We start from the raw sequence: 23,883 nt of genomic DNA, 5'->3' as shown, positions 1-23,883 counted from the left end.
CACGTCATATTTACCAACATAATTTAACAAGGCGTGTGTGTATTACTTTTTCGCATACTCCTAGCATTCTCTCCATGAGCTTCAAGAGGTAGTCACCTGAAATGGTTTTCACGTCACAGGTGTGCTTGAAACTCATCGAGAGAATGCCAAGAGTGTGCAAAACAGTAATCAGAGAAAAGGGTGGCTATTTTGAAGAATCTAGAATTCAAAACATGTTTTTAGTTATTTCACCTTTTTTTTGTTAAGTACATAACTCCACGTGTTCATTCATAGTGTTGATGCCTTAAGTGACAATCTCCAATAATAGTTATGAAAAAATGAATGAGGAGATGGTGTGTCCAAACTTTTGACCTGCACTGTATATATTCACTTTTTACAGGCAGCCCTCTAAGGGCAGCCATATTTGCACTTTGGCCCCTTAATAAAAACAAGATTGACACCCCTGATGTAAGGTAAGTATAACAATATACTTCATGATTGATCAACATTCATAGCTTAAAACTTAAGTTGAATTCAGCATTTATTTCTAAATATTTGTCGGATTTGTTTTTTTATACATCAATCTCTAATCTGTCTACATATTTTAATTTATTTAATTTCCTGTTACAGGTGGAGCTGGACAAAGTGGCTGGGGCGAGGGAAATATGGGCTTCTCTGCTTAGGCTGCTGCCCCCGCGACCTGACCTCGGATAATGGATGGATGGAATTTTCTATTATTTATCAATTTAGATTTTTCTTATTTTATTTACACTAATTACTTACGTTATCTTTTTTATTGTGTTTTTCTACGTTATCATTTTTATTGTGTTTTTCTAACACCATTTGTTTTTTCTTTACTCTGTACTTGATCCCCCCACAAAATACATTTTCTAAAAACTAAATATAAATCAATGAATTAATGAGTATCATTCTGGTGAATGAATCAGGGTAGGATTAAATATTTTGTCCTTTTCAGACATGTTGAAATTAAAAAGTCATGTTTTCTTCCTTTCTTCTTTCTTAGTTTATTTCGAACATGAACATACTTACAACATAATACATCACACAATTTCATAGCATTTCACATTACATCATGTCCGAAAAGGAGTAGGAAGAAGCAAAGCTTATTTAATCCTACCCCTTTCCCACGTCAGAGCATATACAAATATATACATTCATTTACTGACCTTTTTAATAGTAAAATAGTAAAATGACATCCGTGAATGAGTAATACAACAGTTTTGTAATATGTAATTAATTAATTCAGTCATTATTAACATACTGAGATGAAGAATATCTTATTTTCAATAAGGTTGAAAGTGTTTCTCCTAATAGTGCTTACTTTGTAAGCACTATTAATTTGAACATCCTCTTAAAGTGGATCATATCAGTACAATGTTTAACTTCTTTACTTAATCCATTCCATGATTTAATTCCACATACTGATATGCTAAAGGTTTTACGTGTATACAAATGTTTTACATTAGATTTTCCTCTAAGGTTATATTTCTCCTCTTTAGTTGAGAAGAATTGTTGTACATTCTTTTGTAGTTGGTTATAATTTGCTTTGTACATCATTTTAGCTGTTTGCAATTTTACCAAATCACCGAGCTTTAATATTTTTGACTCAATAAATAAAGGGTTTGTATGTTCTCTATATCCAACATTATGTATTATTCTAATTGATCTTTTTTGTAACACAGTGAACGAATGTAGCGCACATTTGTAGTTGTTTCCCCATATTTCTGCACAATAACTCAGATATGGTAACACTAGCGACCAGTAGAGAATATAAAGTGATTTTTGGCCCAGGGCGTATTTTGCTTTATTCATTTTTGAAATGTTTTTTTGCCACCTTATGTTGTATGTTTTGTATATGAGATGTCCAGTCCAACAGTACAACAGTTTTCTTCACTGTTTAGAAACAAATAATATATTATATTCAGCAGTTAGAAAACACAGAGTTGGTTACCTTTATGTACTCTATCCAGTGCTGCAGGAGCACCTGAACCCCACCTCGCACTCGACTGAAGAGCTGATATAGAAGGGAAAGATCTTCAATCCTGTTTTCATCCAACAGGTGCGTCAGTCCTGGAACAACAAAAGTCACAATCAATAATAATTATACAAATAAAAAAAAGTCTCCAACTTGTGTTCATTTCACTCTAATGCTGTTTACCTTTTTGTAGAGTTGCTGTGAGATGTTCTCCGAGCAGCTGCTTCTCTACTGTGGCAATAAGCGGCTTTCTGAAAGGCAAAGCAACAATTTCCCAGTATTTTATTTCTGTTTCAATTATAAACAAACGAGCCAATGCTTACTGTGTGCTCTGGTCTAAATATGTGATGACTCTGTCCGCCTCTTCCTCCAAGCGTTTGTTGACATGATGCAGATACTCGGGTACCTGCAATCACAATAAAAACTTAGTCGAACGCAATCACCTTGCCGGATTCTGCACGATCTCGGGATTCATTCACCTTATGAGACTATTTATTCCCACAGGAATATAAGAACTAAAATGAATTTGTCCCAGGGTTAAATAAATGATCAACAACATAAAACCTTTATTACCAGCGTAGGCTATTTTAAAGCAATATTTTGACATTATTAAGGGCCATGCTACGGTAAAAATAGGCTAATTGGACAAACAGTCTTGACTTAAATAACGGCAAAAGGCCCGGAGTAACACTTTTTTTTCCCAACCCTATCATTGGTCATACAAGTGTAAAAATATGTTTTTCCTGAGATGGAGCAACCGAAATTTGCTGACTAGTAGGGGTGTGGGAAAAAATCGATTCGAATACGTTGTGCGATTCAGAATCGATTGTCATTTTTTTTTAAATCGATTTTTTAAATTTTTTTTTTATCAATCCAACAAACCACTACACAGCAATACCATAACAATGCAATCCAATTCCAAAACCAGACCTGACCCAGCAACACTCAGAACTGCAATAAACAGAGCAATTGAGAGGAGACACAAACACCACACAGAACAAACCAAAAGTAGTGAAACAAAATTGAATATTATTAACAACAGTATCAATATTAGTTATAATTTCAGCATAGCAGTGATTAAAAATCCCTCATTGACATTATCATTAGATATTTATAAAAATAAAATAAAAGAACAGTAGTGTCACAGTGGCTTACACTTGCATGGCATCTCATAAGCTGGACAACACACTGTGTCCAATGTTTTCACAAAGATAAAATAAGTCATATTTTTGGTTATTTTATTAGTTAAAACAAATTTACATTATTGCAATCACTTGTTAAAACATTGTCCTTTACAATTATAAAAGCTTTTTTTTTATATTTACTACTCTGCTAGCATTTCAGCAGACTGGGGTAGATCCTGCTGAAATACTATGTATCGAATGAATACAGAATCGTTTGAATCGGAAAAATATCGTTTTTGAATCAAGAATCGAATCGAAAAAAATCGATATATTATCGAATTGTGACCCCAAGAATCGATATTGAATCGAATCGTGGGACACCCAAAGATTCGCAGCACTACTGACTAGCTATTTAGCTTCCTGTGTAATAATACAGAACAATGGCGAGTCAGAAGTGACATCCAGATTGCGTTGGAAGATTTAAACAGGTCTCTTTTACACGGGTGGAAAATTAGAAAGGCTACAAAGGATTTTCAAGCACTCTTCATTCTCTAGCGGGTGACTTTTGAAATGATGCTACATTAGAAGTGCGGCTACTTGCCATTGTAGTCAATACGTTCCTTTTTTTCCCTCTATCGTCTTGTTGTGGGGCAGACTGGCTCGTACAGGCACATGCATACTCCGCTGTTGCCATTTCTAATACAAAGTAGCGTAAAGTTTGAACACATTTCTGTCAGTAGACTCCATAGGGAAGCTCTAAAAAATACAACATGGCTGATGGGGAGAAGAAACAGTCAAAGCGGAGGCATGTAAATTAGACGGCCCTCAACTCGTGCGATCGTGAAGTGACGGTCAGAAAGCGATTCGAAGAGTGTGCGCTAAATTTGACCAAAGAACCACATCTACGTGTTATTTAGAACCCAAGGAAGTGTTTTCAATAATGAAAAAAATTATCATAATATGACCCCTTTTAAGCATATAAAATTTGCCAAATTGGTTAAATGCTTTAGCATGCTAATGTTAACATGTAATTAGGGCTGGGCAATATATCGATATACCCGATATATCGCGGGTTTGTCTCTTTGCGATATAGAAAATTACTATATCGTGATATTCGAGTATACGTTCTCACGCAGTTGCTTTTAGCTGCGGACATTACACTACAGGCGTTTCCCACTCTTTCTTTTCTCTCGTTCTCCCGGAGACGTAAACCAAGCGCACCTTCTTACATTTGTCACGTGTCCAACGTCACACGCTCCCGCAGAACAGAGAGGTAGCGAAATTATAACATTAGCTGTTATGCTAACGGTGAGATGCGGGTGGTAATACGAGAGAGAAAAGGTGAAAATCTGGTAACAAATGGAGGAAGAATTAATTCCCAAGAAAAACCGCACAAGATCCATCGTCCGGCGGTGGTTTGGCTTCAAGCGGGAATATGTTCAACATTTATGTGGCAAAAGCGTTGCTACAAAAAGTAGCAGCACTGCTAATGTAGCATCATTTGAAAAGTCACTCGCTCAAGAATGAAGAGTGCTTGAAACTCCGCATGTCAACATCTCAGTCCGGTGCCACACCAACAAAATGCCCAAGCAACTATTTCCAGATCAACACCGCATGAAAAAAAAAAAGTAAACAACAGAAGGAGATTACGTCCGCAGGAACCTACCACATAGCGAAGGACATACACTATTTGATTTCCTATTTTGCAGCTCATTTTTATTTGACAGTTATTGAAATATCTTGTGTGACATCATGCACAAAAGTGCAATTTTTTTTTTAACTATTGTATTGGCGTTCTGTACAAAAAGTGCAATTTAATTTAGTGTTGTTTTGATATGTCATCTTAGTGACATCATGCACAAAAGTGCACTCATAGCTTGTTTTAAAATGTCTCTGACAATCTTGCACTTTCTGTTTTGAAATAACATGAATGTTTGTGCCACTGCTTAATAAATGTTTAATAAATACACTTTTGGTCAATTGCATATGTTATGCAGTATGAAGAAGAATGTTTTAATGTAAACACATAGAATCATCATACTGCTGTGATTATATGCATCAAGTGTTTATTCAAGGCTAAGGCAAAATACCAAGATATATATTGTGTATCGTGGCATGGCCTAAAAATATAAAAATATTAATAAAAGGCCATATCGCCCAGTTGTATACAAAAGCCTAAAAAATTACCCAGGTACCAATAGGTAAGAAATGTTGGTTTTGCATAATAGGTCTCCTTTTAACCCAAAATCATGGATTTTGGTACTTGGTACTTTTTTTTCTTATGATAGCATGCTAAAGTTTCAGGCTAAAACTTTCGCCAATTTATGTTTAAACCCAAAAATCTTGGATTTCGTTACTTTGAGACATCATGTAAGTACCGCATTTTTCGGATTATTAGTCGCAGTTTTTTTTCATAGTTTGGCCGGGGGTGCGACTTATACTCTGGAGCGATTTATGTGTGAAATTATTAACACAATACCGTAAAATATACAGGAATATTATTTAGAAGCGACACAGAAGAAGAAGATTTAATCGGATTTAGCGATATAGCATGTTTTATATGTTATAGTTATTTGAATGACTCTTACCATAATATGTTACGTTAACACCTTCTCAGTTGGTTATTTATGCGTCATATAACGTACACTTATTCAGCCTGTTGTTCACTATTCTTTCTTTATTTTAAATTGCCTTTCAAATGTTTATTCTTGGTGTTGGGTTTTATCAAATAGATTTCTCCCAATGCGACTTATACTCTAGTGGGGGGGTCAGCAACCCGCGGCTCTGGAGCCGCATGTGGCTCTTTAGCGCCGCCCTAGTGGCTCTCTGGAGCTTTTTCAAAAATATATGAAAAAGGGAAAAAGATGAGGGGAAAAAAAACCATATTTTTTGTTTCAATATGGTTTCTGTAGGAGGACAAACATGACCCAAAACTCCCTAATTGTTATATCAATCAATCAATGTTTATTTATATAGCCCTAAATCACAAATGTCTCAAAGGACTGTACAAACCATTACGACTAAGACATCCTCAGAAGAACGAATAAAGCACACTGTTTATATTAGACATGCTTCACTGATTCGAGTATTTGGTGAGCGCCGTTTTGTCCTACTAATTTTGGCGGTCCTTGAACTCACTGTCGTTTGTTTACATGTATAACTTTCTCAGACTTTCTAGGACGTGTTTTATGCCACTTCTTTTTCCGTCTCATTTTGTCCACCAAACTTTTAACCTTGTGCATGAATGCACAAAGGTGAGTTTTGTTGATGTTATTGACTTATGTGGAGTGCTTATCAGACATATTTGGTCACTGCATGACTGCAAGCTAATCGATGCTAACATGCTATTTAGGCTAGCGGTATGTACATATTGCATCATTATGTCTCATTTGTAGCTATATTGGAGCTCATTTAGTTTCCTTTAAGTCCTCATAATGTAATTTATATCTCATGACACACTATCTGTATGTAATAAGGCTTTTAATTTTTTGCGGCTCCAAACAGATTTATTTTTGTATTTATGGTCCAATATGGCTCTTAGAACATTTTGGGTTGCCAACCCCTGCTCTAGTGCGACTTATATATGTTTTTTCCCTTCTTCATTATGCATTTTCGGCCGGTGCGACTTATACTACTTATTTCTTAGCAAGGCAACATTAGAATATTTCTATGCTAACTTTAGAATGCTAACTTTTTTCTTTTTTTTTGTTGTTGCAAATTTTGATTTGTCTTTAAACCGACTTTTTTTGATGGGGGGTCCATCAAAAGTTCAGCGGGAATTTACTATCTTAAATTAAGCATGCAAGTAATTTACTGTGATTAATCAAAATGCATTGCCTCCTCACCCCCCACAACCCCAAAAGGGACAAGCGGTAGAAAATGGATGGTTGGATAATCAAAATGCAAAAGTGTGATTAATCTGATTAAAAAAAATAATCTTTTGACAGCACTACTTGACTTCTGAGGCTCCACTGATTATTTAAATAACATCAGTGAACAGGAAAATGGGGCAATACTATGTTAAAAGCCTTTGTTCATCAAAATAGAACATAGCTAAACCCCCAACACCTCTTTTGGTCTCTCGTAACTTCCTTGTGTAGAGCGAGGATTATTTGCCACATAAAATATGCAGTCATCTTACGTCCTGCTTTATTGAACACGAGAAAGTGCAAACTTTGTAAATTGCATTTTCAATTTCAGGCTAAATGAATCCCATGCAAATGACTTCGCATGACTAAACGCTTGCTGTGTGGGATGTTAATGACACGCATACTTCTTATCATTTATTTGCGGATTAGCTACTGAACCTCGACTGACTTCTGACTCACTTCCAGGATTTACATTCCGGACATTTCTTTGTTTCTACTTTGTGTATGTGCGTCTATTTTTAAAGGGGACTACCGCAGGGTTTTAAAGGTACTCTTAATAACTGGAAGCGTACAGCAAATAAGACTTACCTCTCGCTCCTGCATCAGCCTCTGTCCTTCCGCAGCGTACAGTCGGTTAGTCTCCTCCAAAAACCGCTGCTCGAAGGAGTCTTGGTAAATCTGTCCGAGGTCAGAGCGTTTTCATTAAAGTGGTTTATCAACAGGAAGATCCCAAAGCTGCACCCTTCATCACACGAGGGATTAAAATAGCTCATATTAAGCAGTTCTTAAAAGTCCATCAGGGAAGCCATATTGAGTCCTGAGTGAAGCGGAGATACCTGCAGGTCAGAGAGCATGCTCAGCAGGCTCCTCAGCAGACTGCGGTCTATTGCCTCGCCGTTTCGCTCCCGCTCGATGAGCAACAGGATGCCGTCGATGGTCTTGCTCTGCACCTTAAGGTTGCTGATGATGTAGAACCTGAAGAGCTCCAGACCCATGTCCCTGCGAGAAAGGCGGGACAACTTTAGCGGAACGCCTCAATTTGTGTGCAGAAAAAAAGGAAGGTGGCCGATCACTCACCAGATGGATGGCAGCATTGAGTTTTGTAAAACGTAGGTGCGGTCCAAAAATAAAAATATACCCCTAATCATGATCTGTGGGAGTAGAAAACATGGTGACAGTTTTTTAAGTATAATGACCAAATATGTCCGATAATGGCTTTTTTGCCGATCTCCGATATTGTGTAACTCTTAAATACAGATACCGATATGAACCAATACTGACATACACAGTCGTGGAATGAACACATTATTATGCCTAATTTTGTTGTGATGCCCCGCTGGACACATTAAACAATGTAACAAGGTTTTACAAAATAAATCAATTCAAGGTATGGAATAAAGTTCCAACATGGCACTGCCATATTTGTTATTGAAGTCACAAAGTGTATTTTCTTTTTTAATATGCCTAAATACAGCAGCTTGGAATTTTGGGACATGCTCTCCCCTGAGAGAGCATGAGGAGGTTGAGGTGAGTGGGGGGATTGTATATTGTAGCGTCCTGGAAGAGTTAGTGCTGCAAGGGGTTCTGGGTATTTGTCCTGTTGTGTATATGTCGTGTTACAGTGCGGATGTTCTCCCGAAATGCGTTTGTCATTCTTGTTTGGTGTGGGTTTTACAGTGTGGCGCATATTTGTAACAGTGTTAAAGTTGTTTATATGGCCACCCTCAGTGTGACCTGTATGGCTGTTGACCAAGTATACCTTGCATTCACACGTGTGTGAAAAGCCGTAGAAATTAAGTGCTTGGGCCGGCACGCAAAGGCAGTGCCTTTAAAGTTTATTGGCGCTCATTACTACTCCCCGTGTCCATGTACCACTCCGTACAGCGGCGTTTTAAAAAGTCATAATTTTTACTTTTTGAAACCGATACCGGTTATTTCTGATATCACATTTTAAAGCATTTATCTGCGGATAATATCGTCAGTCCGATATTATCGGACATCTCTACTTTAAACCCTTCTGACCTTTCAACCACACACACTGCTCTTCCGGTATATCAAACCCAAAAACAAGTTTTCCCTCTTACAAAATTCCCTGTTTTCCAGGCTTTTTTGGGTAATTTTATCCCCATTGAAAGTGAATGGGCATAATACAAACCTCTCCTTATCCCACACTTTGCATCCGATTCGAACCGTTCCAACAGCCTCATAATACGCTCAACTTAGACTTTCAAATATTTCAGTTCCACTCAGTCTCCTTGTTAATATCTGCTTACTTTTTGCTGCAACATGGTTCCATTTACACTTCTTAAAATTTACTAAGCTACTATTTATTGATGTTGTTTAAAGCCTAGTTAGATTGGCAATTAGCAGGCCTGCCCCTGGCTTTCTCTCTGTGTGTCAGATGCTTAGCCTCGTCCTCCAGCGATAATAGTACATGATAATGATACCGAAGAGACTAGTGAATGCAGTGTTTGCTGTGATGTAGGTGATTATTATTGATTTAGTAGAGTGGCTCCAAATTGTGTATGGAGAAACAATTAGATGCTGGCAGCTTGTCAGCAGGTCACCAAAAATAAATCGGCAGGAATATGCAATGGCTGATCACCATACTTGCCAACCCTCCCAATTTTCTCGGGGGACTCCCGAATTTCAGTGCCCCTCCCGAAAATTTCCCGGGGCAACTATTCTCCCGAATTTCTCCTGATTTCTACCAGGACAACAATATTGGGGGCATGCCTTAAAGGCACTGCCTTTTGCGCCGTCTACAACCTGTCGTCACCTCCGCTTTTCCTCCATACTAACAGCGTGCCGGAACCAATTACATAATATATTCAGTTTTCACACACACACAAGTGAACGCAAGGCATACTTGGTCAACTGCCATACAGGTCACACTGAGGATGGCCGTATAAACAACTTTAACACTTACAAATATGCGCCACACTGTGAACCCACACCAAACAACAATGACAAACATTTCGGGAGAACATCCGCACCGTAACACAACATAAAGACAACAGAACAAATACCCGGAACCCCTTGCAGCACTAACTATTCCGGGACGCTACAATGTACACACCCGCTACCACCAAACCCAGCCCCCTCACCCCCATTTCCGAATTCGGAGGTCTCAAGGTTGGCAATTATGCTGATCACATACTTTTTCACGAAAATCCTCCGCGTAGTGGGAAGCAACGTTACATCTTTGGGATTTATTAAAAACCACAACTTAATTTTTTACATGTGTATGCCAGCTTTAGAGGCAACTAGACATTTTGACGCTTAACTAACCCTGGGTAGGCTCACCTATATAGCGGCATTGTGTTCACAGGTGTATTTCCTTACTTAGGACGTACCATTTGTCTGCAGTGATCCTGCCAGCACTTGTCAATTTTCTTCAGAAAAAGCACACTGTCCAGAGCGCCCGTGAGAACAATATTAAGGCAAACGTCAGGTTAGTGTAATAGTAATAACAGCGGTATAATATCTGAAAAAGGATATTCTCTGAACTGATCGATCTGGGCCTTGATGTGGTCTTCGCACACGGCCCTCAGCTGTTTGTAAAGCTTGGCTGAGATCTTATGGGAGCACAGGTTCTCTACAGCCTGCAGAGGGAACAAGGAACACAAGCTTGAGTGAAAGGCACGAGTTTGGCGGCGGACTGGATTTGGGGAGAGAACGAGCAAGACCTGGTAGAGCTCCTCCAGGTTGTACTTGATGGATGTGCTGTTCTGAATGGCCTCCACCGCCTCCTTCAGCTTCTGCCACGTCTCCTGCGTGTAGTTCTCCGGCAACTTCGGTTTCTCTGTGTGTGGGGGAAAGCAAGGTTATGGCGTATTTCTTGACACATACAGATAGATAAATAAATAAAAGCACACTTCAGGGTGGGCGTGAAAAATGTTTGTCCCCTACAAAAATGGAACTGTGAGCAAGATCCAAACAGACCCATTAAAGGCTTACTGAAATGAGTTTTTCTTATTTAAACGGGGATAGCAGGTCCATTCTATGTGTCATACTTGATCATTTCGCGATATTGCCATATTTTTACTGAAAGGATTTAGTAGAGAACTTCGACGATAAAGTTTGCAACTTTTGGTCGCTAATAAAAAAGCCTTGCCTTTACCGGAAGTAGCAGACAATGTGCACGTGACGTCACGGGTAAGGAAGCTCCTCACATCTGAACATTGTTTACAATCATGGCCACCAGCAGCGAGAGCGATTCGGACCGAAAAAGCGACGATTTCCCCATTAATTTGAGCGAGGATGAAAGATTTGTGGATCAGGATAGTGAGAGTGAAGGAAAAAAGTACTAGAAAAAAAAAAAAAAAAAGACAGGGCCTGGGAGCGATTCAGATGTTAATAGACACATTTACTAGGATAATTCTGGAAAATCCCTCATCTGCCTATTGTGTTACTGGTGTTGTAGTGAGATTATAATGTCGTACCTGAAAGTCGGAGGGGTGTGGCCACGGGTGTGGTGACCGCCAGTGTCTCTGAGGGAAGCCACGCAGCTGCCTCCTTAACAGGTGCACATGGAACGACGCAAGCTCCGCTCATGTCTACGGTAAGAGCCGACTTATTACCACAATTTTCTCACCGAAACCTGCCGTTTGACATGTGGTCGGGAACCATGTTCGCTTGCCCACTCTGTTCCATAGTAAAGCCTCACCTTCAGGAATGTAAACAAGGAAACATCGGCTGTGTTTGTGTTGCTAAAGGCAGCTGCAATACACCGCTTCCCACCTACATCTTTCTTCTTTGACGTCTCCATTATTAATTTAACAAATTGCAAAAGATTCAACAACACAGATGTCCAGAATACTGTGTAAGTATGCGATTATAGCTGGGATCGGGCTGGAAAAAAATGTCCGATACAACCCGAGACGTCACGCGCACGCGTCATCATATTGATGTTTTTTTTCAACAGGATACTTCGCGCGAAATTTTAAATTGCAATTTAGTTAACTAAAAAGGCCGTGATTGGCATGTGTTGCAATGTTAATATTTCATCTTTGATATATAAACTATCAGACTGCATGGTCGCTAGTAGTGGCTTTCAGTAGGCCTTTAATGCATCCATCCATCTATCCATTTTCTACCGCTTGTCCCTATTGGGGTTGCGGCGGGTGCTGGAGCCTATCTCAAATGCATTCGGGCGGAAGGCGGGATACACCCTGGACAAGTCGCCACCTCATCGCAGGGCCAACACAGATAGACAGACAACATTCACACTAACATTCACACACTAGGGCCAATCTAGTCTTACTAATCAACCTATCGCCAGGTGCATGTCTTTGGAGGCGGGAAGAAGCCGGAGTACCCAGAGGGAACCCACGCAGTCACGGGGAGAACATGCAAACTCCACACAGAAAGATCCCGAGCCCGGGATTGAACTCAGGACTACTTGTAAAGCACATGCACTAACCCCTGTGCCCTGCCTCTTAAATAGTGGGGTGGGCCCCCAAGGGGACGTTAGATGTAATAGAGCAGGGGTGCCCAAATGTTTGGCCTACAAGGGCCAAAGTGAAAATGTGCCAGTGATCTGCGGACCAAACAGCAATTTTTACCATACAACACCGGTTCTATGTGTCGACATTAAAAAATTATTCTTCATACTGCATTAATATATGCTCATTTGAAACTTTCACGCAGGGAGGGAAATCACAACTAAGTCAATTGACCAAAAGTGTATTTATTAAACATTTATTAAGCAGTCTGAGACATTTTACAACAAGCTATGAGTGCACTTTTGTGCATGATGTCACTAAGATGACATATTAAAACAACACTAAATTAAAGTGCACTTTTTGTACAGAACGCCACTACAATAGTTTAAAACAAATAAAGTGCACTTTTGTGCATGATGTCACACAAGATATTTCAATAAGTGTCAAATAAAAAATGAGCTGCATAATAGGAAATCAAATAGTGTATGTCCTTCGCTATGTGGTAGGTTCCTGCAAACATTATCTCCTTCTGTTGTGGACTATTTTTTTTATACGGTGTTGATCTGGAAATGTTTGTCTCGGCTTTTTGATGGTGTGGCACCGAATGGAGAGGTTGACATGCGGAGTAAGCACTCTTCATTCTCGAGCAGGTGACTTTTCAAATGATGCTACATATTAGCAGTAATGCTACTTTTTTAGCAACGCTTTTGCCCCACACTTGATAAATCACGGTTGTCTGTTTGACATATTCCCACTTAAAGCCAAATTACCGCCAGACGATGGATCCCCTGCTGTTTTTCTTGGGAATTAATTTTTCCTTCATTTATTACCAGATTCGCACCTTCTTTCTCTCATATTACCACTCGCACGGCTCCGCTAGCATCACAGCTAACGTTACCCATGCTGCTACCTCTCTGCTTTACAAGGGCCTATACGTATGTGACAGTATGTGACAGTATGTAAGAAGGTACGCTTGCTGTCTGTGAGAAGGAGAGACGAGAAAGAGTGGGAAGAGCCTGTAGTGCAGGGGTAGGGAACCTATGGCTCTAGAGCCAGATGTGGCTCTTTTGATGACTGCACCTGGCTCTCAGATAAATCTTAGCTGACATTGCTTAACACGATAAGTAATGAATAATTCCGCTGGTAATTTAATCCATCCATCCGGTTTCAACCGCATCTGTTCAAGAAGTCGCATTAACGGTAAGAATGATTTTATTTATTGTTGGTTAGCTTCAGAATAACAATGTTATTAAAAAGAATAAGAGACTTATTATACTCTAAATGTTGGTCTTACTTAAAAATGCATGCATTTAGTTGTATTCAGTGTTAAAAAAACATTATATGGCTCTAACGGAAATACTTTTTAAAATATTTGGCTTGTATGGCTCTCTCAGCCAAAAAGGTCCCCGACCCCTGCTGTAGTGTAATCCCCGCAGCTAAAAGCAACTGCGTGAGAACTTATACTCGAATATCACCATATAGTCATGTTCTATATCACACAGAAACAAACCGGCGATATATCGAGTATATCGATATATCGCCGGGTGGCGGTTCTCTCCCTTAGAGATAGAGTGAGAAGCTCTGCCATCCGGGAGGAGCTCAAAGTACAGCCGCTGCTCCTCCACATGGAGAGGAGTCATTTGAGGTGGTTCGGGCATCTGGTCAGGATGCCACCCGAACGCCTCCCTAGTGAGGTGTTTAGGGCACGTCCAACCGGCAGGACGCCACGAGGAAGACCCAGAACACGTTGGGAAGACTATGTCTCCCGGCTGGCTTGGGAACGCCTCGGTATCCCCCTGGAAGAGCTGGACGAAGTGGCTGGGGAGAGGGAAGTCTGGGCTTCCCTGCTTAGGCTGCTGCCCCCGCGACCCGACCTCGGATAAGCGGAAGAAGATGGATGGATGGATGGATAATCAATGTTGGGTTCCGACAAAGACTTCACAATTGAATTTTATTAATTTCCCAACCAATATTCAACAACACAAATACAACGTTGAACTAACATGCTTTTTGAAGACGTTTAATCAATGTCAGGTTCCAACATTGATTTGACCACTGAATGTTTGTGATTTCCCAACCAATATTCTACAACAAAGCCAATGTTGAAACAACTCAACTACTATTACCGAAGGAGAAGAGTCTCCTTTGGTAATAGTAGTTTTAAAATTAGTCGGGTGCCGAAGTGGACGAAGTGGCTGGGGAGAGGGAAGTCTGGGCTTCCCTGCTTAGGTTGCTGCCCCCGCGACCCGACCTCGGATAAGCGGAAAAAGATGGATTGATGGATGGTTTCTGAAGTAAATCACGTTTGATGACCAGGATAGCGTCCAAATGGACTGCCTGCTATAAATAATTAACCAAGAACCATTCATCCATCCATCCATTTTTTACTGCTTGTACCTTTCGAACCAAATGAACACAAAACCACAAACACCTTAGATTTGTAAACAGTAGTGATATGTTTGTGGGGGTGGGGGGTGTCTTTAGAGGCCTACTGAAAGCCACTACTAGCGACCACGCAGTCTGATAGTTTATATATCAATGATGAAATATTAACAATGCAACACATGCCAATACTTTTTAGTTTACTAAATTGCAATTTTAAATTTCCCGCCAAGTGTCCTGTTGAAAACGTCGCGGGATGATGACGCTTACATTGACGCGTGCTTGTGACGTTATTGGTTGTAGGGGACATTTCAGCCCAGCACCACTCACGGCTAAAAGTTGTCCGATTTAATCGCATAATTACACAGTGTTCCGGACATCTGTGTTGCTGAATCTTTTGCAATTTGTTCAATTAATAATGGAGACTACAAAGAAGAAAGATGTAGGTGGGAAGCAATGGTATGCAGCTGCCTTTAGCAACACAAACACAGCCGGTGTTTCCTTCTTTACTTACATTCCCGAAGGTGAAGTTTTACTATGGATCAGAGCGGTCAAGTGAACATGGTTCCCGACCACATGTCAACCGGCAGGTTTCGCTGAGAAAATTGTGGTAATAAGTCGGCTCTTACCGTGGATATGAGCGGAGCTTGCGTCGTTCATCGTGCACCTGTCAACGAGGCAGCTGCGGAGCCCCCGAACGTGGAATGCTTCCACCGTGAAGGAGGGGAAAAAAAAGCTCAGCCCTGCCCGATCGGCTGCCTTCGCTTTGCCTCGTCGAGAAACGTGGCTTCCCTCAGAGACACTGGCGGTCACCACACCTGTGATCACACCCCTCCGACTTTCAGGTACGACAGTATAATCTCACTACAACACAAGTAACACAATAAGCAGATAAGGGATTTTCCAGAATTATCCTATTAAATGTGTCTAATAACATCTGAATCTCTCCCACTGCCCTTGTCTTTTTTTTCTTCTTCTAGTCCTTCACTCTCACTATCCTCATCCATGAATCTTTCATCCTCGCTCAAATTAATGGGGGAAATGTTGCTTTCTCCGTCCGAATCGCTCTAGCTACTGGTGGCCATGATTGTAAACAATGTGAAGATCTGAGGAGCTCCACAACCAGTGACGTCATGCGCACATCGTCTGCTACTTCCGGTACAGGCAAGGCTTTATTATTAGCGACCAAAAGTTGCAAACTTTATCATCGATGTTCTCTACTGAATCCTTTCAGCAAAATATGGCAATATCGCGAAATGATCAAGTATGACACATAGAATGGACCTGCTATCCCCGTTTAAATAAGAAAATCTCATTTCAGTAGGCCTACTGAAAGCCACTACTACCGACCACGCAGTCTGATAGTTTATATATCGATGATGAAATAACATTGCAACACATGCCAATACGGCCGGTTTAGTTTACTAAATTACAATTTTAAATTTCCCGCCAAGTGCCCTGTTGAAAACGTCGCGGAATAATGACGCTTATGTTGACACGTGCTTGTGACGTTATTGGTTGGAGAGGACATTTTATCCCAGCACCACTCACGGCTAAAAGTCGTCTGCTTCAATCGCATAATTACACAGTATTTTGGACATCTGTGTTACTGAATCTTTTGCAATTTGTTCAATTAATAATGGAGACTATAAATAAGAATGCTGTTGGTGGAAAGCGATGGATTGCAGCCGTCTGTAGCTACCAAAACACAGCCGGTGTTTCTTTGTTTGTTGTGAAGCTTTAACATGGAGCAGAGCGGTCAAGCGAACATGTTTCTCTACCACATGTCAACCAGCAAGTTTTTGGATGAAGTGAAGTGGATTATATTTATATAGCGCTTTTTCTCTAGTGACTCAAAGCGCTTTACATAGTGAAACCCAATATCTAAGTTACATTTAAACCAGTGTGGGTGGCACTGGGAGCAGGTGGGTAAAGTGTCTTGCCCAAGGACACAACGGCAGTAACCAGGATGGCGGAAGCGGGGATCGAACCTGCAACCCTCAAGTTGCTGGCACGGTCACTCTACCAACCGAGCTAGACCGCCCTATGAGAAAATTGTGATAAGTCGGCACTTACCGGAGACAAGAGCGGAGTTTGCGTCCTCCTGCAGCAGCTGTCAAAAAGGCAGCTGTGACTTTCTTGGCTTCTCCATGGCTTCCCTCAGAGACACTGGCGGTCACCACACCCCTCCGACTTTCAGGTATGACTTTATAATCTCACTAAAACACCAGTAACCCAATAATCAGAATTATCTTAGTAAATGTGTCTAATAACATCTGCATCAATCCTGCCCTCGTCTTTTTTTTCTTCTTCTAGTCCTTCACTCTTACTATCCTCATCCACGAATCTTTCATCCTCGCACAAATAATTGGGGAAATGTTCGCTTTCTCGGCCCGAATCGCTCTTGCTGCTGGTGGCTATGATCGTAAACAATGTGAGGATGTGAGGAGCTCCACAAGCCGTGACGTCACGCGCACATCAGCGGAGCCAGCGTCCTCCTGCAGCCGCGTGACTTCCCTCAGAGACACTCGCGGTCAACACACCGCTCCGACTTTCAGGTACTATTTAATCTCACTAAAACTGCAGCAACACAATAGGCAGATAAGGGATTTTCCAGTAAATGTGTCTAATAACATCTGAATCGCTCCGGTCCTCGTCTTTTTTCTTCTATCCTTCACTCTCACTGTCCTCATCCACGAATCTTTCATCCTCGCTCAAATTAATGGGGAAATCGTCGCTTTCTAAGGTCGGAATCGCTCTCGATGCTGGTGGCTATGATTGTAAACAATGCGAGGAGCTCTACAACCAGTGACGTCACGCGCACATCGTCTGCTACTTCCGGTACAGGCAAGACTTTTTTTTATTGGCGACCAAAAGTTGCGAACTTTATCGTCGATGTTCTCTACTGAATCCTTACAGCAAAAATACGGCAATATCGCGAAATGATCAAGTATGACACATAGAATGGACCTGCTATCCCCGTTTAAATAACAAAAACTCATTTCAGTAGGCCTACTGAAAGCCACTACTACCGACCACGCAGTCTGATAGTTTATATATCGATGATGAAATAACATTGCAACACATGCCAATACGGCCTTTTTAGTTTACTAAATAGCAATTTTAAATTTCCCGCCAAGTGCCCTGTTGAAAACGTCGCGGAATAATGACGCTTATGTTGACACGTGCTTGTGACGTTATTGGTTGGAGAGGACATTTTATCCCAGCACCACTCACGGCTAAAAGTCGTCTGCTTCAATCGCATAATTACACAGTATTTTGGACATCTGTGTTACTGAATCTTTTGCAATTTGTTCAATTAATAATGGAGACTATAAATAAGAATGCTGTTGGTGGAAAGCGATGGATTGCAGCTGCCTTTAGCAACCAAAACACAGCCGGTGTTTCTTTGTTTGCTGTGAAGCTTTAACATGGAGCAGAGCGGTCAAGCGAACATGTTTCTCTACCACATGTCAACCAGCAAGTTTTTGGATGAAGTGAAGTGGATTATATTTATATAGCGCTTTTTCTCTATTGACTCAAAGCGCTTTACATAGTGAAACCCAATATCTAAGTTACATTTAAACCAGTGTGGGTGGCACTGGGAGCAGGTGGGTAAAGTGTCTTGCCCAAGGACACAACGGCAGTAACCAGGATGGCGGAAGCGGGGATCGAACCTGCAACCCTCAAGTTGCTGGCACGGTCACTCTACCAACCGAGCTAGACCGCCCTATGAGAAAATTGTGATAAGTCGGCACTTACCGGAGACAAGGGCGGAGTTTGCGTCCTCCTGCAGCAGCTGTCAAAAAGGCAGCTGTGACTTTCTTGGCTTCTCCATGGCTTCCCTCAGAGACACTGGCGGTCACCACACCCCTCCGACTTTCAGGTATGACTTTATAATCTCACTAAAACACTAGTAACCCAATAATCAGAATTATCTTAGTAAATGTGTCTAATAACATCTGCATCAATCCTGCCCTCGTCTTTTTTTTCTTCTTCTAGTCCTTCACTCTTACTATCCTCATCCACGAATCTTTCCTCCTCGCACAAATTAATGGGGAAATGTTCGCTTTTTCGGGCCGAATCGCTCTTGCTGCTGGTGGCTATGATCGTAAACAATGTGAGGATGTGAGGAGCTCCACAAGCCGTGACGTCACGCGCACATCAGCGGAGCCAGCGTCCTCCTGCAGCCGCGTGACTTCCCTCAGAGACACTCGCGGTCAACACACCGCTCCGACTTTCAGGTACTATTTAATCTCACTAAAACTGCAGCAACACAATAGGCAGATAAGGGATTTTCCAGTAAATGTGTCTAATAACATCTGAATCGCTCCTGTCCTCGTCTTTTTTCTTCTATCCTTCACTCTCACTATCCTCATCCACGAATCTTTCATCCTCGCTCAAATTAATGGGGAAATCGTCGCTTTCTAAGGTCGGAATCGCTCTCGATGCTGGTGGCTATGATTGTAAACAATGCGAGGAGCTCTACAACCCGTGACGTCACGCGCACATCGTCTGCTACTTCCGGTACAGGCAAGGCTTTTTTTTATTGGCGACCAAAAGTTGCGAACTTTATCGTCGATGTTCTCTACTGAATCCTTACAGCAAAAATACGGCAATATCGCGAAATGATCAAGTACGACACTTAGAATGGACCTGCTATCCCCGTTTAAATAACAAAAACTCATTTCAGTAGGCCTACTGAAAGCCACTACTACCGACCACGCAGTCTGATAGTTTATATATCGATGATGAAATAACATTGCAACACATGCCAATACGGCTGGTTTAGTTTACTCGTCTTTTTTCTTCTATCCTTCACTCTCACTATCCTCATCCACGAAACTTTCATCCTCGCTCAAATTAATGGGGAAATCGTCGCTTTCTAAGGTCGGAATCGCTCTCGATGCTGGTGGCTATGATTGTAAACAATGCGAGGAGCCCTACAACCCGTGACGTCACGCGCACATCGTCTGCTACTTCCGGTACAGGCAAGGCTTTTTTTTATTGGCGACCAAAAGTTGCGAACTTTATCGTCGATGTTCTCTACTGAATCCTTACAGCAAAAATACGGCAATATCGCGAAATGATCAAGTATGACACATAGAATGGACCTGCTATCCCCGTTTAAATAACAAAAACTCATTTCAGTAGGCCTACTGAAAGCCACTACTAGCGACCACGCAGTCTGATAGTTTATATATCGATGATGAAATAACATTGCAACAGATGCCAATACGGCCGGTTTAGTTTACTCGTCTTTTTTCTTCTATCCTTCACTCTCACTATCCTCATCCACGAAACTTTCATCCTCGCTCAAATTAATGGGGAAATCGTCGCTTTCTAAGGTCGGAATCGCTCTCGATGCTGGTGGCTATGATTGTAAACAATGTGAGGAGCCCTACAACCAGTGACGTCACGCGCACATCGTCTGCTACTTCCGGTACAGGCAAGGCTTTTTTTTTATTGGCGACCAAAAGTTGCGAACTTTATCGTCGATGTTCTCTACTGAATCCTTACAGCAAAAATACGGCAATATCGCGAAATGATCAAGTATGACACATAGAATGGACCTGCTATCCCCGTTTAAATAACAAAAACTCATTTCAGTAGGCCTACTGAAAGCCACTACTACCGACCACGCAGTCTGATAGTTTATATATCGATGATGAAATAACATTGCAACACATGCCAATACGGCCGGTTTAGTTTACTCGTCTTTTTTCTTCTATCCTTCACTCTCACTATCCTCATCCACGAAACTTTCATCCTCGCTCAAATTAATGGGGAAATAGTCGCTTTCTAAGGTCGGAATCGCTCTCGATGCTGGTGGCTATGATTGTAAGCAATGCGAGGAGCTCTACAACCAGTGACGTCACGCGCACATCGTCTGCTACTTCCGGTACAGGCAAGGCTTTTTTTTTATTGGCGACCAAAAGTTGCGAACTTTATCGTCGATGTTCTCTACTGAATCCTTACAGCAAAAATACGGCAATATCGCGAAATGATCAAGTATGACACATAGAATGGACCTGCTATCCCGTTTAAATAACAAAAACTCATTTCAGTAGGCCTACTGAAAGCCACTACTAGCGACCACGCAGTCTGATAGTTTATATATCGATGATGAAATAACATTGCAACACATGCCAATACGGCCGGTTTAGTTTACTCGTCTTTTTTCTTCTATCCTTCACTCTCACTATCCTCATCCACGAATCTATCATCCTCGCTCAAATTAATGGGGAAATCGTCGCTTTCTAAGGTCGGAATCGCTCTCGATGCTGGTGGCTATGATTGTAAACAATGCGAGGAGCTCTACAACCCGTGACGTCATGCGCACATCGTCTGCTACTTCCGGTACAGGCAAGGCTTTTTTTTTATTGGCGACCAAAAGTTGCGAACTTTATCGTCGATGTTCTCTACTGAATCCTTACAGCAAAAATACGGCAATATCGCGAAATGATCAAGTATGACACATAGAATGGACCTGCTATCCCCGTTTAAATAACAAAAACTCATTTCAGTAGGCCTACTGAAAGCCACTACTACCGACCACGCAGTCTGATAGTTTATATATCGATGATGAAATAACATTGCAACACATGCCAATACGGCTGGTTTAGTTTACTCGTCTTTTTTCTTCTATCCTTCACTCTCACTATCCTCATCCACGAATCTTTCATCCTCGCTCAAATTAATGGGGAAATCGTCGCTTTCTAAGGTCGGAATCGCTCTTGATGCTGGTGGCTATGATTGTAAACAATGCGAGGAGCTCTACAACCCGTGACGTCACGCGCACATCGTCTGCTACTTCCGGTACAGGCAAGGCTTTTTTTTTATTGGCGACCAAAAGTTGCGAACTTTATCGTCGATGTTCTCTACTGAATCCTTACAGCAAAATACGGCAATATCGCGAAATGATCCAAGTACGACACTTAGAATGGACCTGCTATCCCCGTTTAGATAAGAAAATCTCATTTCAGTAGGACTTTAAATGCAAGATACGACATTAGATGTGTTGTGCTACCTTTGAAATTCTTGATGACTAGTTTCTTGGCGGCCCCCGGCTTGCTGTTGGAGAAGGTCCCGGAGCCCGCGGCGCTCTTGCTCAGTCCGTTGGCATGGTGGCCCACGCCGGCGGCCAGCAGCGCCGCTCTGCTTTTGTTGTTGGAGGAGCACGAAGCGGCGGCAGCCTCCTCGGCCATCTTCACATCCAGCCCGATGAAGTCCACGGAGTCCTCGAAGCGCAACTTCTTGTGGATGGGCGAGCAGGCCGAGGACGAGGTGAGGGTCTTGGGGGGCGAGGGGGAAATGGGGCCGCTGCTCTCTTCCCTCTCCGAGCCGTTTATTTTCCTCTTCTTCGAAGATATAATGTTGCCGCTGTCGGTTTTGACATCAGTAGCCGTCGCTCTTGCCTCCTGGGTCGGCGGTGGTGGGGGGTTAGGGGAAGATAGACCTGTTGGAAACATGAAAGAACGGGAATACTAATTCTTAGCAGCCAGTCTTCTTAGTCGCCAACTTCCCAAAGCGGGCTAGCTTCAGCGCGGTGCTTTGTCCTGGAGATCAACGCCGGCTTCTTTCCTTTCTGCTAAGTCCCAATACAGGGGGGGGGATCCTAAATGTGTGGAAAGTAGACTTGAAGCTAGCCTGCTCTCTTGTTATTGCTGCTGGCATCCAGAAAGAAAGATGGACGTCTATTGCTTCCTCTTTTCGCCTCGCTCGTCTTCAGCCGCCTGTGCTGCGAGGAGGGCCGGCGAAGAGTAACTCGATAACAGAAAATAAAATAATAAAGGTGTTTTTTTCATAAATTAATCAAGTACAGGTAGGTTCATGGGTGTGGAAAGCAAGCAGTGATAAGAACGAGTAAAAAAAATGGTTCATAAAAACTACTGGTGACCCCACCGGAAGTACTTTGTACGAAAATACTTTTCGCACCAACGTGTTTTATATTGTTGTGGTGCTTTTTGGCCACAAGATGGCGCCAGACGATATTCACACCAGGGGTCAGCAACCTTTTTGAAAGCAAGAGCTACTTCTTGGTTACTGATTAATGCGGAGGGCCACCAGTTTGATACACACTTAAATAATAAGAACGAGTAAAAAAAATGGTTCATAAAAACTACTGGTGACCCCACCGGAAGTACTTTGTACGAAAATACTTTTCGCACCAACGTGTTTTATATTGTTGTGGTGCTTTTGGCCACAAGATGGCGCCAGACGATATTCACACCAGGGGTCAGCAACCTTTTTGAAAGCAAGAGCTACTTCTTGGGTACTGATTAATGCGGAGGGCCACCAGTTTGATACACACTTAAATAAACTGCCAGAAATAGCCAGTTTGCTCAATTTACCTTTAATCAATCAATGTTCACTTATATAGGCCTAAATCACTAGTGTCTCAAAGGGCTGCACAAACCACTACGACATCCTCGTAGGCCCACATAAGGGCAAGGAAAACTCACACCCAGTGGGACGTCGGTGACAATGATGACTATGAGAACCTTGGAGAGGACCGCATATGTGAGCAACCCCCCCGCCCCCCCAACCTTTTTTTTGTAGTGACGTACCCCCTGTGAACATTTTTTTTTAATTCAAGTACCCCCTAATCAGAGCAAAGCATTTTTGGTTGAAAAAAAGAGATAAAGCAGTAAAATACAGCACTATGTCATCGGTTTCTGATTTATTAAATTGTATAACAGTGCAAAATATTGCTCGTTTGTAGTGGTCTTTCTTGAACGATTTTGAAAAAAAGATATAAAAATAACTAAAAACTTGTTGAAAAATAAACAAGTGATTCAATTATAATTAAAGATTTCTACACATAGAAGTAATCATCAACTTAAAGTACCCTCTTTGGGGATTGTAATAGAGATCCATCTGGATTCATCAACTTCATTCTTAGCATTTCTTTACAAAAAAATAAATCTTTAACATCAATATTTATGAAAAATCTAGCTGTCAACACTGAATATTGCATTGTTGCATTTCTTTTCACAGTTTATGTACTTACATTCATATTTTGTTGAAGTATTATTCAGTACATATATTTATAAATGATTTTACATTGTTGCTATTTTTAGAAT

At 41.4% G+C, this 23,883-nt stretch overlaps 1 protein-coding gene across 1 annotated transcript in view; it reads right to left on the bottom strand.

Annotated features, from left to right (window-relative positions):
* The window catches only part of cul4b (cullin 4B), a 40,003-nt gene extending 17,321 nt beyond the window's left edge, over positions 1 to 22,682 (bottom strand). The window contains exons 1-10 of the mRNA XM_061892128.1: positions 21,828 to 22,682; positions 10,658 to 10,773; positions 10,470 to 10,573; positions 10,325 to 10,394; positions 8,046 to 8,119; positions 7,805 to 7,967; positions 7,557 to 7,646; positions 2,299 to 2,381; positions 2,159 to 2,226; positions 1,952 to 2,070 (exon numbers count right to left, since the gene is read on the bottom strand). Coding sequence (XP_061748112.1) covers positions 1,952 to 2,070; positions 2,159 to 2,226; positions 2,299 to 2,381; positions 7,557 to 7,646; positions 7,805 to 7,967; positions 8,046 to 8,119; positions 10,325 to 10,394; positions 10,470 to 10,573; positions 10,658 to 10,773; positions 21,828 to 22,269 — 1,329 coding nt within the window. The 5' untranslated portion in view covers positions 22,270 to 22,682. The remainder of the gene's footprint in view (positions 1 to 1,951; positions 2,071 to 2,158; positions 2,227 to 2,298; positions 2,382 to 7,556; positions 7,647 to 7,804; positions 7,968 to 8,045; positions 8,120 to 10,324; positions 10,395 to 10,469; positions 10,574 to 10,657; positions 10,774 to 21,827) is intronic.
* Between the last annotated feature and the right edge of the window lie 1,201 nt (positions 22,683 to 23,883).

The sequence above is a fragment of the Nerophis ophidion genome, linkage group LG29, assembly GCF_033978795.1.
Source record: "Nerophis ophidion isolate RoL-2023_Sa linkage group LG29, RoL_Noph_v1.0, whole genome shotgun sequence".
NCBI classification, from domain to species: Eukaryota; Metazoa; Chordata; class Actinopteri; order Syngnathiformes; family Syngnathidae; genus Nerophis; species Nerophis ophidion.
This window is presented reverse-complemented; position numbering and strand designations above follow the sequence as displayed.